The following is a 15,742-nucleotide window of genomic DNA, read 5'->3' on the forward strand; positions in this document are numbered from 1 at the left end:
ATAATCTCCTTTTATTTTTAATGGTATTAAATTCAGAAGAGACCTTGGGAACCCATCTTCTCTGCAGCATTTTTTCTTATCACGAAGTGATTTAATCATGAAAGACATCACGTACCTCAGCTTCGTGCTTTACGCTGACACAGGCTAGATCTCTTACAAGGTAGAGAGTGAGGAGAGACTTCCTTTGACTAATAGATTCCTTGCTTAATGTTGTTCTTCTTACTTATTTACTTTGCTTATTTTACTTTGTTTGCTTATGTCCTAGGACTGTGGTGGCCTTCTGTCTGAAGGGGACAATCAGGGCTGTTATCCTCTGGATGGGCACATCCTTTGCAAGACCTGCAACTCTGCTCGGATCCAGGCTCTGACGGCCAAGGCCAGCACTGATCTCTGAGTATCAACTGTGACCCTCCCCCAGGATGCCTGTTAGGGGATATTGCACAAGCTTTGCATGATTTCTTTCCAGCCTAGGGTCTGAATCTCTGTTTAAAAAAAAAAAAAAAGTAAAACTGGAAGGCCTTGGAACAAGAGGGCAGTTTGTGAGGCCATGTTCAGACTGCCCATGGCAGGCACCTAACTTAGACATGACTTTTCAGGAGTGAGTCAGAGCACCTGCTGTCTCTGCAGCTGGTGGAGATAGGTGGTCATAGCACCTAAGTTATCTGCCTGAAGGAGGCCTGAACATGGTCCTAACTTTATTTCTGTGTTTGATTCCTGTCTTCTAAGTACGTGAAGGTAGGTGAAAAATGGCTGAGCTAGTTCATTCTTCCAAGTTATTTGAGAACTTGACTAGCTGTCATTGAATTCACAGGTTGACTTTAATAGGATCTGGGTCACCAGTGAAGTAGCTCCTGTGCCCTAGAAGATGCGAGAGCAAACTTGGCACTCCTCTCATCACAACACAAACAATGGAACTTCAATGTACTGCACCTAAGAGTGCAGGTGTGACCTTGTATTCTTTGAACACAGATTTGTTACCTATATCTGTTTTCTTAGGCCCTTACTTGTCTCCATTCCCTTCCAGTTTCATAGGATTTTTTCTTTTTCTTATGAAATTATATTTTACTATTGCATAAATTTATCCAGTAATGATGCTTCCAATTCATTATGAATGAGCAATCACAGAAAGAAGTGAGCTTGCACACACTACACACCACACACACACACCACACACATACACCCCCCCATGTGCTTTTAATTTACCAGAGGTGGAAGCCAATCATGTCTGTTAAGAAAGTGTTTTAAGGATGTGGAGTGTAAACACATTTTTAAATTCCCAGTGGTTTAAAAAAAAAACCAACACAAACCCCAAAAAAGACTACATAGAACTGCAGTGCAAAGCCTTGCTCAAAAAAATCTTCAGCCACTCTCACACCCCATTCTAGTGGGGCCACTGGTGGTGTTGGTTTCTAGGTAGACATTTAAGCAACAGTCTTGTTCCATCTCCTGTTTATTGCAATGGGAAGATTTTCCTTCAACTGTAACAGGTATTGAATCAGGCCTTGGAATATACATTTCTCTGATGTTAACACAGATGATCTAGAGTTCTTATAAAAAAAATAAGAATCTTACTTCAACAACAAAAAGATTCTCCTAAATACATGCTGTTGTTTAGTTTTTATGTTACAAAGGCTCAAGAAGGTATTAAAACCTTCTCTATGCCATTCCGAAAAGCAAGCTTTTTTTTATCCTCTTTCATTTTCCTCCCAGCCACTTGTAACTTCTCTCTGGTGAGATGTCATTGCATTAGCGTGCTGGGCCAGCAGCAGCATTTTCATCTTCAGAATTAATACATAAGTCAAGGTAAAGCTGGGCGCACATAATCTTTTTTTCTCATGTTGGGTTGGTGGTGGTTTTGGGGTGGTTGTTTTTTTGGAGGGGTTGTTTTTTTAATTAAAAAAAATTAGAAATCCACGGCACTCTGAGCAGCTATAATATTCTTGTTCATGAAACCCATAATAACTAAGGTGCAAATTACATAGTGAGGGAGTAATTTTCATATCACTGAATTGACATTAAAATCTTATTTGCAGATGTAATCAAAGAAAATACCTTTCTTTGCACTTAAATCAAGAAGCAGAACTGAAACAGTTTCAGGCTGATTGACCATATAGGTGACAAACTGGCACTTTTCAAGAGTAAGTTATAAGTTTTTTCATGCATCCACTGAAAAACAATAAGAATGTGGTGCTTTTATCTTTGCTGTCTATAACAGAAGCCTTATGCGATTATACTCACCAATGCTGAAAAGTTAGATGAGCCAGACCGATTGGAAACAAAGGGAAAAATTCAGGTACTCACTGCAGCTCATGCAAATGGTGCATTTCCTTTCAGTTTAGTACTAACCTTTATGTTAGAGCACTGTGAAATTTAATAGCTTTAGCTGTATACAGTAAATTCAAATACAGAAATACCAGCCTGAATCCTCTGCTCCTTACATGGTTTATATGTTGGCAGACTCCACCAGTGTCAGGGAAGTTTCCCAAAATTCCCAGCTCAGAATGAATCCTTCTTTGTAGAAGGGTGGCATCATTAAGAAAAAGAAATCGTTTTCTAACACAGTGGCTGTGCTGAAGCAGTTTTGCCTTTTTATACTACATTTCTGCGTGGCCTTCAACAGTTTTACTGCTTCAGACGTAAACAAATTTTTTTGCACCATGACTCCTGCCAGGTTCCATCTGGGTTCCTGCTCCCTGAACCATGGCACGTAAGGGACTTCTGAGCTCACTTCTTTCTTTATGTGCAGTCTGCACCAACACCCATCAAAAAAACCTCACAACTATTGAGCAAACCCAGTGTTAACTAACCATACAAAACCATGGGAGGTCAGAGATGGGATTGCTAACACCATTATATATCCCCGGGGAGGATTTTTCATCTCTGCAAGCACAGGGTATGACGTGATGCTCTTTGGTGCAGAATAAGTTATTCATCAGGCAGCAAATGTAGATCTGATCTTCCTTACTCTTGTTAGTGTTAAATCAAGTGGCTGATGAGACTCTCCTGAATAACACTGGAGTAGTTGACGGAAACAAGCTATTGTGCCTTCCTGCAGAATGTGGTTGAGACTAAGGAAGACCAAAGTCCAGAGCCTCAGGGCTTTTTATGGCCCTGCCTTAGGAGGAGCAAGTCATATGGCTTCTTGTCTTCTGCCCTCTGCATGAGAGGGCTTCTTTCCAACTTCCCAGGGATGTTATGGGAATTAATCACAGATTGGCCCAAACTACTGATTTTTTGGAGTTCTGTCTTGTCTTTCCAGAAAACTTTGCTGGTATGTAGGTTTGGGATTCCAGCCCATTTCAAAGCTAAGGGCTAGCCAGGAGATCTAGATCTGAATCCTCTATTATTAGGGTGCTGAGGTGAGTTGGGCTGGCATGCAGGGAGGTGAGAGCCAGATTTTTCAAGCATTAAATACTTCATGGATGGAAGATGCTTGACGAAGATTGAGCAGTGTTGATATTTGAGGTACTGCGGCTAATTTCTAGACCTGACGGATCTGGGCAAAGGTATAATCGTGCTTTTGTTTTCACCCCTGAAACACCAAAGCCATCTGCCTGTTGGATGGAGGGAGTGTCCAAAACACTCCTCTTTATTTTCTGTAGTGCATGTGGTTTTGGCTTCTAAAATTGTTATAAATATATTCGGAAGATATTGCATAAATGTATGTACATCGCAGAGGCTCTCACCACCCACATGTGTGTGGAAAACTCCCCTCTGATGCTTCAGGATTTAATTAGGAAATGTTGGTGGACTTATCTCAATTGCACTGCAATTAAGAACCACTGGGATATTTCTTCATCACAATAATTGTCATGTATTTATAATATATCCTCTTTTATCTTTTCCAAAGAAGGAGTCTTTTTGCCAAAGAGACCTTACTTCACTAAGGTGAACTTCTTAGCCATGATAAAAATTCTCATCATCTGTGGCTGTAGTAATGTCTGAAGTGTTCCTTTCAGAAAGAATTGGAAGATCACACAGACATTTCTGTTCAAGTCTGCAGGTTTTGCTCATGCTGCTTTGACTTTGTCTAGCATTTATGGGCAAGTAGAGCCTGATCCCATGATTTGTGTGGCCAAACGGGCCCCAGAAGTGTCCAGGATCAGGTTCTAATTTAGCAAAATATTTAAGTCCCTGGTGTTTGTTTAAGCACAGGCTTAAAGCCATTGCATGGTGTGACATGAGCCATGGGTCTACAGCCATTAATACCAGACTGATTCTGTATCACCCAGTCAGACATATTTGACCTTGGTAGGATGTAGGCACAGTCAAATTTCTGTCAAATTACCCAAACTGCATGAAATGGCTTCTGTGTCACTCTTACGCCAACTTCAGGAGGGCACATGGTAGCTGATCCAATGTAACATCTGGACAACAGGAATTATTACAAGATCAATGCTTTGTGTTCGGTGGCTGTGGCACTTTCCAGTTGTCACAAGTAGCCCTACAGCCAGATTTACTGGATCTTTGAACCATGGCTTTAAAACTGTCTACTTAAACTTTCTCCAGAAGATTGGGTTGCCTTGGTTACCACCCAATCCTTAAGCATATCCCCAAGGCTAATAATATTTTGTGAATATGATGGTTTTATTGTCACTTAGTTTAATCACAGCCTGAACATTGCTTTTAAAAACAGAAAGCCACACTCATTGCCTTAGTCTATCAGATAATGCACCCTTAATTCTGTTTTGGTGGAGTTTTTTTAATATTTTAATTCTTAGATTTTTGTCACGGCTGCGAAACACTTGGGTAATGACTTAATCATAGAGGTGTGGGAGTACCAAAGTGTTTATCATAGTGAACTCTACATAATACAGTTCATCCTGACAGCAGGAGCAAGACTTTCATGAGACACAGGCCTTAAATTCATTTTCTGCCTATCAGCAAAATGTGCCTGATAAGAATGAGAAAAAAAGTGTCTTTTAGAGAAATAGTGATTGTTGAAGAGAATATGCAACAAGCCATACTGAAAGCTCTTTGGGCCTGCTGCATTTGCTGCCTGTCCGTGGTCATCCAAGCCTACTATAGGTTTGATAAATGCTAGTTCCTTTTGATTTTGAGAAAACCCAGCAAACAAGCGATAACAGGACCCAAGAGATGGTCCTTGAGAGAAATCCTGTCTTTGCTTTCCTTCAGCATCAGAGATAAATGCTAGACACCTGGTGCTTTAGCTGAATGGCTCAGAAAGGATTTGAGTTTATAATTGTTTCCTTTTGATATCTAGTTCCTGCAGTTGATTCATCATGTTGATTCGCTATTTGTTCATTGAATTAGGTTGACTACACCTTGTATAAACTTCAGTACTGTAAGTCAGGGCTGTCAGAGAGAGATGTGCTGAAGACACTCACTGTGCTGCAATTCCCATGAGAAAACACTAGTGATGGTAATTGAGGGCTTGTTGTCAAAAGATAGCAGGAATACTTAGTACTGTCTACAGGTTAGTACAGTGCAAACTAAGAGTGAGCTGCGAGAACACTATTTCCAGGTAGAGCTGGTTACAATTTTTACGCTAAATTTTGTGATGTCAGAAGGGCCATTTTTTTTAATAAGAAATTCTCTCATTTCAAAATGTTATTCAAAACAAGTTTTGGTTTGGCTTGGGGGAAGGAAGGGGTTACTATTACAATTAAAACCATATTGAATTTTTATCTAAAAGAATTCAGAATTGTTAACAAATATTTTCATTTCTCAGAAAAAACATGTCTTCTTTCTCATGTCTTATTTTGTAGTTTCTTCTGCTGGTAAATTAAAGTTCCTGTGACAATTTTGAAAATTTCTTTGGATAAAAATTCTATTTAAAAACAACCGCATGTATTCTTGGGAAATGGTTCAATATTGCACCTAGCGAAATAAAAAAAACACAACACAACAACCTTGAAGCTTTTAACAAAATCTTTTTTCCCTATTTTTAATGAGTTTTGCTAATTTTGAAGGCAGTGGGCTTTTTGTTAGAAAAATCTGAATAATATGACTCTTCTGAAAATAACAGTGTTATTTCTATTGGGTTCAGTTTTCTTGCCCACCTGAAAGCCATAGATTGGCTGGCTATGGGGAGTGCCAGGGTCATTTTCTGTGGCAATTGCAATTTCTGCCTTCACGTTTCTCCCCTCTGAAATTACTGAAGAATATAAGCACATTATGGCAACTGCTGTGAGGATCAAGAGATACTGATTGACCTTCCTCTCCACATACCCTTCTGGACTTGTCACATTTCTAGAAATACTACCTGGCTTCCTCAGCATTTCACGTTTGAATTTTCAACAGTCAATTGCCCAGCTGGCATTTGAGCAATGAGAGAGTGTAGACTTGTGAAATTACAACATTCACCCAGCACCTAAAAATCTAAGAGAAAACCCATAACTTTGATAGGTTTCCTCGTGGATACTGTGGAACAGCTCTCATTTCAGCCTGAAATTCTCTGATCTGAAAAAAAGCTCAAACACTTGCAGACCACTGTGGCACATACACTCACATGCACACACAAGGTGCTTGTGAGATCACAACTGTGTGGGAATACAGGCTGTGATACTGAGCACTGCTGTGTATACCCCACTGGGCTTCATTCCTTCTCCCTTTGGCTTCATGATACATGTGGAAGCAGTGGGGTTGATCACTGGCATCAAGAGTATTCAGTTCACACTTGTGTTTTAATTTTGCTGTTTGTCCACATTTCTCATCACATTGAGATATTTTAGAAAATGAGGAAGGAAACAGAAGCCCCAGGTGGTGGCATTACCTTTACTTTTCCAGGGTTTAGAGTCCCCCATGGGGAACATGGCAGTTGGAGTGTCTCTACTTTATTGCCTCTGCCTCCTTTTGTCCGCAACTAGCTCTTGTTCCCCCTTTTTCCATTTGCTCAACATGCAGTCAGTTGTCTTTGCACTGAAGATGGTATGTTCCTTACTTAACAGCGGTCTTGTGAATCTCAGCCAGGAGTTGGAAAAACTTTTCCAGATCTTTAATCAAGTAGTTTTGTACATCCATAGTATCAGTGGCCTGCCACATGGATAGCAAAGAAAATGATTATAATTATTGCTTTTAAAACGATTATGAAATTGTGCCTTACTTTTTCAGTCATATTTAACCATGTAATTTAGAACCACATGATTGCAGGGATTTATCATGAAGAAATTGGTTTGAAGGATAGTTTGTTTGGTTTTAATTTTTTTTTTTTCTCCAAAACCGAATTTATTAGTTTTACCCCTTTTATTTTTTTTTCCTCCAGTTTTATTCCTTTAATATGTTTGTGTAAAAGGGCAGCCAGAATTTGCATTCGTGAGAGACAGAAGATCTTATTTGGTCTTGTATGTGGAGCTTTCATTTTCTTTTAAGTTCCTTCAGGAAAATTCCTCTCTGCCCATACTTAGATGTCTTTAAATGCAGGCTGACCAGTAAAGGTTTTTTGTTGTTTAATTTAGTGTGTTGCTTGCTTTAGTGGTTGTTGTTTTGTTGTTTTTTTTTAATTAACCAGATATTGGGTACTGTGGCGGCATTTCACATTAATTCAGAATGTTAATGCTAATTTTCATAGAAAAGACAAAATTAGAGTCTTTCCCTGTCTCCAGTGCAGTTTTGTTACTGTTCTGTGTACAACACTAATATTAAGCCAAACTGAAAAGGCAAAATACTCAGTGACCTACTTCCATTCACCAGCAAGAATCCTTTGTCAGCTGACTCCTGTTTGTTTGTTCATTTTTAAATGTCGGATTAGAGAACAAGCATCTCCTAAAGATGAAAGAAAACAGTGTTTTCATGTGCAGGAAATTTGGGGTTGCAGTAACAGAATATTTTCTTTGTGAATTTGGATGTCATGGTGTTTTAAGCTCCTGCCTGGAGCCTAAATCAATTTGGCCTCTCATCCAGTTCATCTCACTGGTGCTCCTAAAAGGCTGCAACCCTGCAAAAGCTCATGCAGCATTTTTGGCTGCTTTCCCTTGCTCCCATTTGGTACATATTTGCACAGTTTAACTGAGCTTTTATTTCTGCTGAAGGTCAGATGCAAGCGATACGAAACACTAAACTTTATAAACAAGCAAAGCCATTTCAACCACAGCATTTTGGACTAGAATGGATTTTTAGGTGGCGCACTGTCTGCTGGCCTTTGGAGAGGGGATCCTGAGACTACATTGGGCTGGAACAGGATGCAAAGCCGCAAGCCTTGGGTTTTTTTAATAAACTACTTACTGTAATCCAGCTACACAGTTTCAGCCTCACACTTCAGAAGCTTCCAGCAGCAATGCATGTACAGGCACTTTCTCTCTTACAGAAAGTGAAACTTTCCCAACCAGAGTAAATTTAACCTATTGCATAAGATGCTGGAAGTTTTTTTTTCCTTGGGATTCTCACCGTAACCCCTATGTGTACAGGATGAATAGGTTTTCTCCCCTCCCGTCCTCTTTTTTTTTTTGCACAAGATTAGATGTTGCATATTGATGAGCTAGCATTTCAAAGGTCCGTGGGGCTTTGGAACACATTAAGAATCTCTGAAGTTTAATATTCACCATGCTTTAAATATTCAGAAGGAAAAATCTGCATAAAATGGCTTTTGATAAATACATTCTAAGGATTCTTTCTTTATATCTTACGCAACCGTTGTGGGGATTGTGGCTGTGCCAGTTTTGTTCCAAAGTGTCCTTTGTTTCTGCATTTCAGGACCATTTTGATCCCATTTGTATGCCCAGTGCTTGTCCTGCAGTCTTTTATATCTTCTACTGGAACTGTATAGCAAGCAGATGGTTGTGACCAAGGCAGAGGCACAGCTGAGCATCATTAACTCCTGAATGTCTGCTTGATTGCTCCCCCTTTTATGGCAGCTGGGTATGTCCAGCTTCCCTCTGTGATGCAGTTTGGGATCACCCCAGTGGTGAGGCCTGGCTGAGATCTTTCTGCAAAGGTTCTCCACACCAGTGGGGATGTAAGAATGGAGAGGACAAGCTCCTGGGTGCAGGAGCAAAGCAATGTGACCTTTAGTGCATCTCAGGTCTCAGAGGGCAATTTTCCCTTCCTTGGATGTCCCTTTTTGGTAAGAGTCTCAGCAGTAAGAGAACTGTTATTAGGAAAGCCCTTGTTTGGGTGTGTCCTGTTACCCATGCTGTTGAAAACCTGACAAGGGCTTTAGATAAAGAGGATCAGTTATGGGCTGCAAACACATAGCTGTTTTACTGTAACATTAGCTCTCTCGTTTGCCTTACCCTTGATTTCCCATGGTACACACCATGGTGTGCAGGACAGCTTCTTTGTTCCTGCTCATACACAGCCTTGACTTTGTCATGCCAGTCTCTGTTGAATTGGCACCTGGTGCTTGTTCTCAGGACTCCTCTGGCTTGGGCCAAGGGCATCCCATGCTCCTGTGCAAAAGGTGGTACTTTCAGGTTTTGGCTTACAAATAATGCAGCCCTTTCAAACACACCTTTCCCCTCTCATGGATTCCTGACAGAAGTAGGATTTTAAATATTTCATAGCATTCTTCTTTCTTCTTCCTTTTTGCCAGATGCCTTGAAAACATTGTCAGATTACGATCTGAGTGGGAGTTTTCAGGATCAATTTCCTCTCCTTCTTGATTGCATGGTGTAGGTTTGCAATGAGGGTTTTATCCTTTTTTTTTTCTTCTTCTTTTTTTTTGTTTTTTTTTCCAGTCTTACAGAACAGATGCCTTCAGTTTATGCAGAGAAAGATTGTCTGTGATTAGCGCTAATCCAGGATGGCAGGATTGGACCCCCACAGTGAAAGCTAGAAAAGTGATTGCAAAAGTATTCTGTTTCTCCTTTATTAATTACACAGGAAGTTTCCACTGAAGGCTCATGTGGCCCAACTAGCCTATGTAATAAGTAGCAGGGCCTGTAATTACAGTCTGTCTTCTGATCCTATCTGTGCTCTGACTTTCTAGGCACCACAGTTCTGTTTACATCTGTGTCTTTGTCATCTTCTAAATTTTTGATCAGTCACTAAGGGAAGTAGAGCACAAGGCATGAGCCCTGCGGAGGTACAGAGAGTCTAAACGAGGGAGTCCTTCTTCTCAGGTATCCACCTGATTTAGGACATGGAACAGAGCACAAGGAACATGGGGGGGTTTACCAGCTGTGCAGTGGAGGGAGCGGGCTGCATGCCAGCTGGGTATCTTTCAAGATCTTGGAGTCTTTGTAGGACTGGAAATTTGAACCTTTTACAGGTCTTAACTAATGTACTATCCTGTGAGGGAGTTTATGTATCAGCATTTCTTTGTTCACAGGAGTTTCTGGAGGATTTGATTTTTCTTTTCTGTAAGATTCAGCAGTTTATGGTTGCAAAGAGATTCCTTCCACATATGGCATGAGGAGGGAGATGGCTTTTGGCATCATGCAGAAAAGCTGGGCCAGAAATCCTAGTACTGGTGTGTAAAGCAAGGGTAACTTGAGTGGAAAGGAGAAGGCAGTGATTTACATGTGGTTCAGTACCAGGTTCACCAGCTCTGCACACCAGCAAGCACAGCCTTAAGCAGATCGTCTCACCAGGGTGTCAATCTTGAGACCTGGTAATAAGTAAATGGGCACCTTGTGAAAGTGTTTGGTGCTGGTCACCTTGACAGTAATCTCGTCTCTTCGGAAGTTAGGGTGAAAGTACAGAATGGTGCCCCACGGTCTTTTTCTTCAAGGCATACTCTCAGTGCTATGTTTGATCAAGAGAAACAAAAGCCATTGTGCAAACACTATACTCTATGCAATGAAATACTAACAGTCCATTATGTATACTTCTAATATCCATTAAACTGTCATGCAAATTGTCCCTTTTCTGCATCTTGCACTGTTATTTAATTATTTTTGGTCTGACTTCTCAAAAAAAAAAAACCTCAATTATTTTTGAATTTTTTTCTAACTATACTTCTAAGAAAGTTGATTCTTTAAAGGAAGAAAACCCTTAGTTTCAAGGATGTTTTTTTCAGGCTTTGAAATTAATAATTTCTACACCTGACCCAGTTCCTGCAGCTGCCAAAAAAGAAAAGAGAAAGCTATTTAAATTTCTCATAGAACCATTTATCTCTTAAAATATGCCAAGGCAATTTGAGGTGGGGGTGGAGACTCAGCTATTTATCTCAGCAGCTTGATTTTTCTCTTTATGTTTCTAACTGTCAGGGGGAAAAAAAAATGGTAGGAAGCTATTCTTGGGCTATTATTGATGTATTGTGTACCATTATGCAGGATGTCTGCTTTGCTATATACGGAAGGACATTAATAATAGCCATCTCCCCTGCCCCCACCCTCAGTTCCTCTTTGGGAAGATATGGCTTAAACTGGAGCATCTGCCGTGTTCAAATTGCTGCTCCCTCCTTCCCTTCCCCCAGTTCATCCCCAAACTAGTTTTGGGAACAGGGCTAAGGGAATAAGGAGACAGGTTGTATGTGCCTGCTACTGTGGTTGCTCCAGGCAAGTCATTTCCATGCCATGTACATGTCTACCCTCTTCCTTCCCGTGTATTGCCCCTCCTTTCGTTTTAAGTTAATCAGTGCAAGGAAAAGCCAGCAACCCCTTTCTCACTTTTTCTCACAGGGGCTGGCTGGCAGAACGGGCTCAGCAACAGACCTCTCATTTGCTATTACCCAGCATTTCATATCCAGAAACATGGGTTTCATTATTTACCATAAGCAGGAAAATGTATTCATGTTCCCATCCTTCCTACCCCAGGTTTAAAACATTGTTATGAAACTTTAAAGGGTCTGTCCGCTTGTTTAAAGACTCAGATGCTTTTTTTTTATCTTTGGAAGCAGAGTGTACAGTGAACAGGAATAGTTTGATGTTTAAAAAATAGCCCCACTTCAGCATTCCCCTGAAGTGCGGGAAGTCCTGTCTCCACAGGTCTGTGCCAGGAGTGTGACAGCCCAGAGAGCAAAGCCTACTTGAACAGGAAAAAAAACTGGCCTGCCCCACTTCATCTGTGAGAACAGAGAGGTGAAAATAGTAAAGGGCAAAAAATAAAGGACATAATTGCTCTGATTTTTTTTTTTTTTTAATTACTGTTCCTATGTCTTGTGCTTATTTAGTTCCATAGAACCTTTGCTTATTCAGCATTTCTGATAGTCAGGACCATGTGCTTTCTATGGTGTCATTATTTTTGCTCATCTTTTGCTGTGTCCTAGTCTTGTTTTGGTCCCTATATGGTATGGAACCATTTAGGTATGGAGCACTGAATTAAAAGAGTATTAGGAGCCCTGTCTAGGAAAGATAACCTAGAGTTTAGAACCAGCAAATGCAATCAGAATATTTTCTAGTTCTGGTATTGAGAGGTTTTCCAAATACACATTCTAGATGGGAGGAATGCCTTTGTTTGGGAAAGTGCTCAAATTTCAAACCAGATTCTGAAATCTTTGAATTTGAAATTTGAATTTTTGAATGTCCATTCAGTATATTTTCTTGTTGCTTTTATTGTCTTCCTTGGTGGTGGCCAAGGAGAAAAAAATGCCACCCTCTGAAGTGTTGCCAGAGACCAGCACCTCCTCTGCAAATGTTTGCTCCATCTGCAGCTTGCCACACTGCTGTGACATGGGAGCAAGGAAGGCCTGCTAATGAAGCAAGGTCCAATTCATCCTCTCTGTAGTGAGAGCTGTTCCCTGTGGTGAGTTTGTGTCCAGACTAGGGTTTGATCCTGTCTTCCTAGTTCAAGTATTTTGCCAGAAACGAGTGTTTTCTTTCTGCCATTAGCTACGGGATTGTGTGCAATGATTAGGATTTGCAGGGAGGGAGGAGAAGATCCAATTAGGCTACCTTTGTGCTAATGTTTCATTCAAGGCTGTATGATATAAGAGCAGTTCACACTGAAATGCACAGCTGGAGGTTGTGGTTTTCGTTTCAACTATGTTGAGATGGTACCCATTGAAAACACAGAACTGGGGCACTTTCCTTACATCTGCCAGTGCTTTACTGACAGTTCAGTATGGGTTGGAAACCCATTTTGGTTTGGCAAATGGACATTTTTTGCCTTGTTACCTGAACCTGATTTGTTCTTTGCTTTATCCACCTAAAAAGTAGTATTTCCAGTGTGCCTAATGCCTAAGTAGCTAAGCACCTGACAAGCATCTCAGAGCAGCCAGCAAGGTGAAGAGTAGGCTATTAACAGAACTGCCTTTATAGAAGTGGTATTCCACTTTCTTCACTATGTGCCTTTTCAGAGACCTGCGGTGCTCCTTTATGGGCAGCAAAGAAATAGTGTTAGTGCCAAGCAGTGGTAGGAACTATGAGAATGTTGTAGAAGAGAAGCAAGAGGTTAATTTTAAGCATCTGTTCTCCACTGAGATAAGCAAAGCAATGGCTTATCCCATCAGCACTGCTTGTCATCTTGCTTAAACCACCTCATTGTCTGGTAGTCAACTGCTCAGTAGTGGAGGTACTTGGGTATATCCCCTCAAGTGTCTATCTTACCAGAAGTACAAAGTCATTCATATATGAAGACTTTATTCACTTAATATTATTTCTTATAAGTTCTGTTACTCATTTTTTATATAAAGTTAGAGGAGAAAATCTGAAGGTTAACCAAAGCCTGGATGTTTCATTGGTGCTACTCTATTAAAAAGGCTAATGTGCTCTCACTTTCAATCCTCAAAAATCATGTTTTAGGAAACTTTTTCCTGCTGTGGTCAGAGAGGAAATGCAAGATTTATTGGAAATGCAGCAAACGTAGAGGTTTGATGTTTTAATGCTCAGTACTGCACCACTGTGATCTCTGCTGTTACCTCTGGAGAGTAAGGACTGAGTATTGGCAGAGGTATGGGCAAAGCAAAGGTATGCTTGGACTTTCTCATGATCTTGCTAGACAGGATCTGCCTTGGTGAGACTTCAGCTTCCTTCACGGTCCTAGTTTCCTATGCCATGGCTTGTGTTTTGAACTGTCAGAGAGACTGGAGGGCTTCCTCCACTGCCTTCCCTCCGGTTAGTCAAATGGTTGAGTAGGAGTTCTTATTCTGCAGTTTCGGTAAGGGCTCTTTCCCACTCAGAACAAAGAGCAGAAGTTTGTTGTACTTTAGAGCTTAATCTCTAACACTAGCTTCACTTGTGGCCTGATGTAATTAATGGGGTCTGAATCACACACGGGTCATTCCATAACGATTACTATTTGCTAAATGCCCGTGGTGAACCCCCCTAGGACTGGGAGATTGGCTTAGCTCTTTGAAACTGCAAGGAGGGAGTGCGCCCAAGAATGTATTTGTCCTATGTAGCTGCTATGCTTTGGCCTGTCCCTGCCAGCTGTAGATCTGTCTGCTCTGGGTTCACCGGTGATTGTTTATTGGATGTGCAGTAATTCACTGCACATGACTAGGCTGGGTTTGAGGTGGTATTTCAGTTTTATGGTAGCTGTTGGTTTAGCTCTTGAGATAAGAGAAGGTTTCCATTGTTGCCTTTGTTGCGGTTGGGAGGGAGCGTGACTGTCCACGCTTCTCCTTGCCCTGCACCAGCAGACAGAGGCTCTCGGTGACATGGGAAGCCTCTTCCTTTTAAATGTGAATCACTTGCCTTGGTATCTGGGCAAGAAAGGGGCACAAGGAGGCATTCCTTACACGAGGCATGCCTTCTGCTGCACAATCCATGCTCTCAGATCCTAATGAAGTAACATTACTTGAGCTTTTAGTACTGGTCTCCTATCTGTCAGAGCTTGGGGATACCAGAGTTTTACCCCTTGCTGGGCACAAGAACTACCCAAGTCTGTGAGGGGCCCAATCCTGCTGCCAATGGAGTTTTTCCAAATCCTGCGAGTTGCTGAATGCACCTCTGGTGAGCTGCTGAATAGCCTGGCTTGTCACTGAGCCCATCAGGCCGCTTGTCTCCGTACTGACTACTTCTGTCGGGCTTTGAGGGCACTCAGGAAATGCAATCAGCACCTTATGGGATCAGTCCGCTGAGTAAAATATGAAGTTTTTTTTTCCTCTGGTAACTTGTGTGCATGAGTTGAAAACCATTTATTCCACTTTATTCTGAGGACAGATGCAGCATATACACATTTTCTATATTTATAAATATATATAGAGATATATATTTTGTTCTCAGCTAGTTACCTCTTCTAAACTACAATTTTCAGAGCAACCGGCATATATTTTTTATTCAACACATAAAATGACTTTTTACAGTAAGAGAATGAAAGCTGTTTTAAGCATGTGTTTTCTGTATTTTTATTACGCATTATCCAATTATATTGAGATGTATTTTCCTCTTTGCTCTACTCTTTCAGCTGTTATCCTTTTTCAGTTATGCTTTTCTAATGTTTTGTAAGGGAAAATAAATATGCAAAATCGCCAGATGCCTTTTTTCTTTGCAGAAGAAGTATCACAAATGCTTTTTTATTACATTTTACCAATCCAATAAACTCCATATAAATTTCATTTTTGTTTGCTAGCGTGTGAAATTATTTTTTTTAGTTGAATGGTATTTACTTTCTCCCAACCTCCACCTGCAACTGTACTTCATATCCTCCATCTCTCTCTCCCAGGTTCAAAATTTCACTATGTGGCTCCTCAACATACTTAATTCAAGAACCTCCTTCACTGTTGGGTGAAGCAAGGATGGTAGAAATATGGCACAGGAGAGAGGATATGCCTGCTTGTACTGGCCATCTCTTCATGAATTTTGTGCTGTTCTTAAAAATGTGCGCCTTTGCAGGAGAGAGACCTCCATCCTTAAAACCATGAGGTGATGTGCAGAGGTGGGTTATACCTGGAGGTTGCCCGCAAGTATTCTCAAATTTGAGTTGTGACCACGTGACAGCAGAGCCAAGCACCTTGCTT

General features: G+C 40.8%; 1 protein-coding gene across 8 annotated transcripts in view; it reads left to right on the forward strand.

The window, feature by feature from the left end:
• LPP (LIM domain containing preferred translocation partner in lipoma) overlaps positions 1-15,340 on the forward strand; it is a 353,500-nt gene extending 338,160 nt beyond the window's left edge. For all 8 annotated transcript variants that reach the window (XM_062606306.1, XM_062606312.1, XM_062606305.1 and 5 more), the window contains one exon: positions 266-15,340. In XM_062606306.1, the coding sequence (XP_062462290.1) occupies positions 266-394 (129 nt within the window). In that variant the 3' untranslated portion in view covers positions 395-15,340. The remainder of the gene's footprint in view (positions 1-265) is intronic.
• The last annotated feature ends 402 nt before the right edge of the window (positions 15,341-15,742 follow it).

Source organism: Pezoporus occidentalis, unplaced genomic scaffold (assembly GCF_034315485.1).
Source record: "Pezoporus occidentalis ecotype Australia unplaced genomic scaffold, CSIRO_AGI_Poc_V1 ctg95, whole genome shotgun sequence".
Lineage (NCBI taxonomy): Eukaryota > Metazoa > Chordata > Aves > Psittaciformes > Psittacidae > Pezoporus > Pezoporus occidentalis.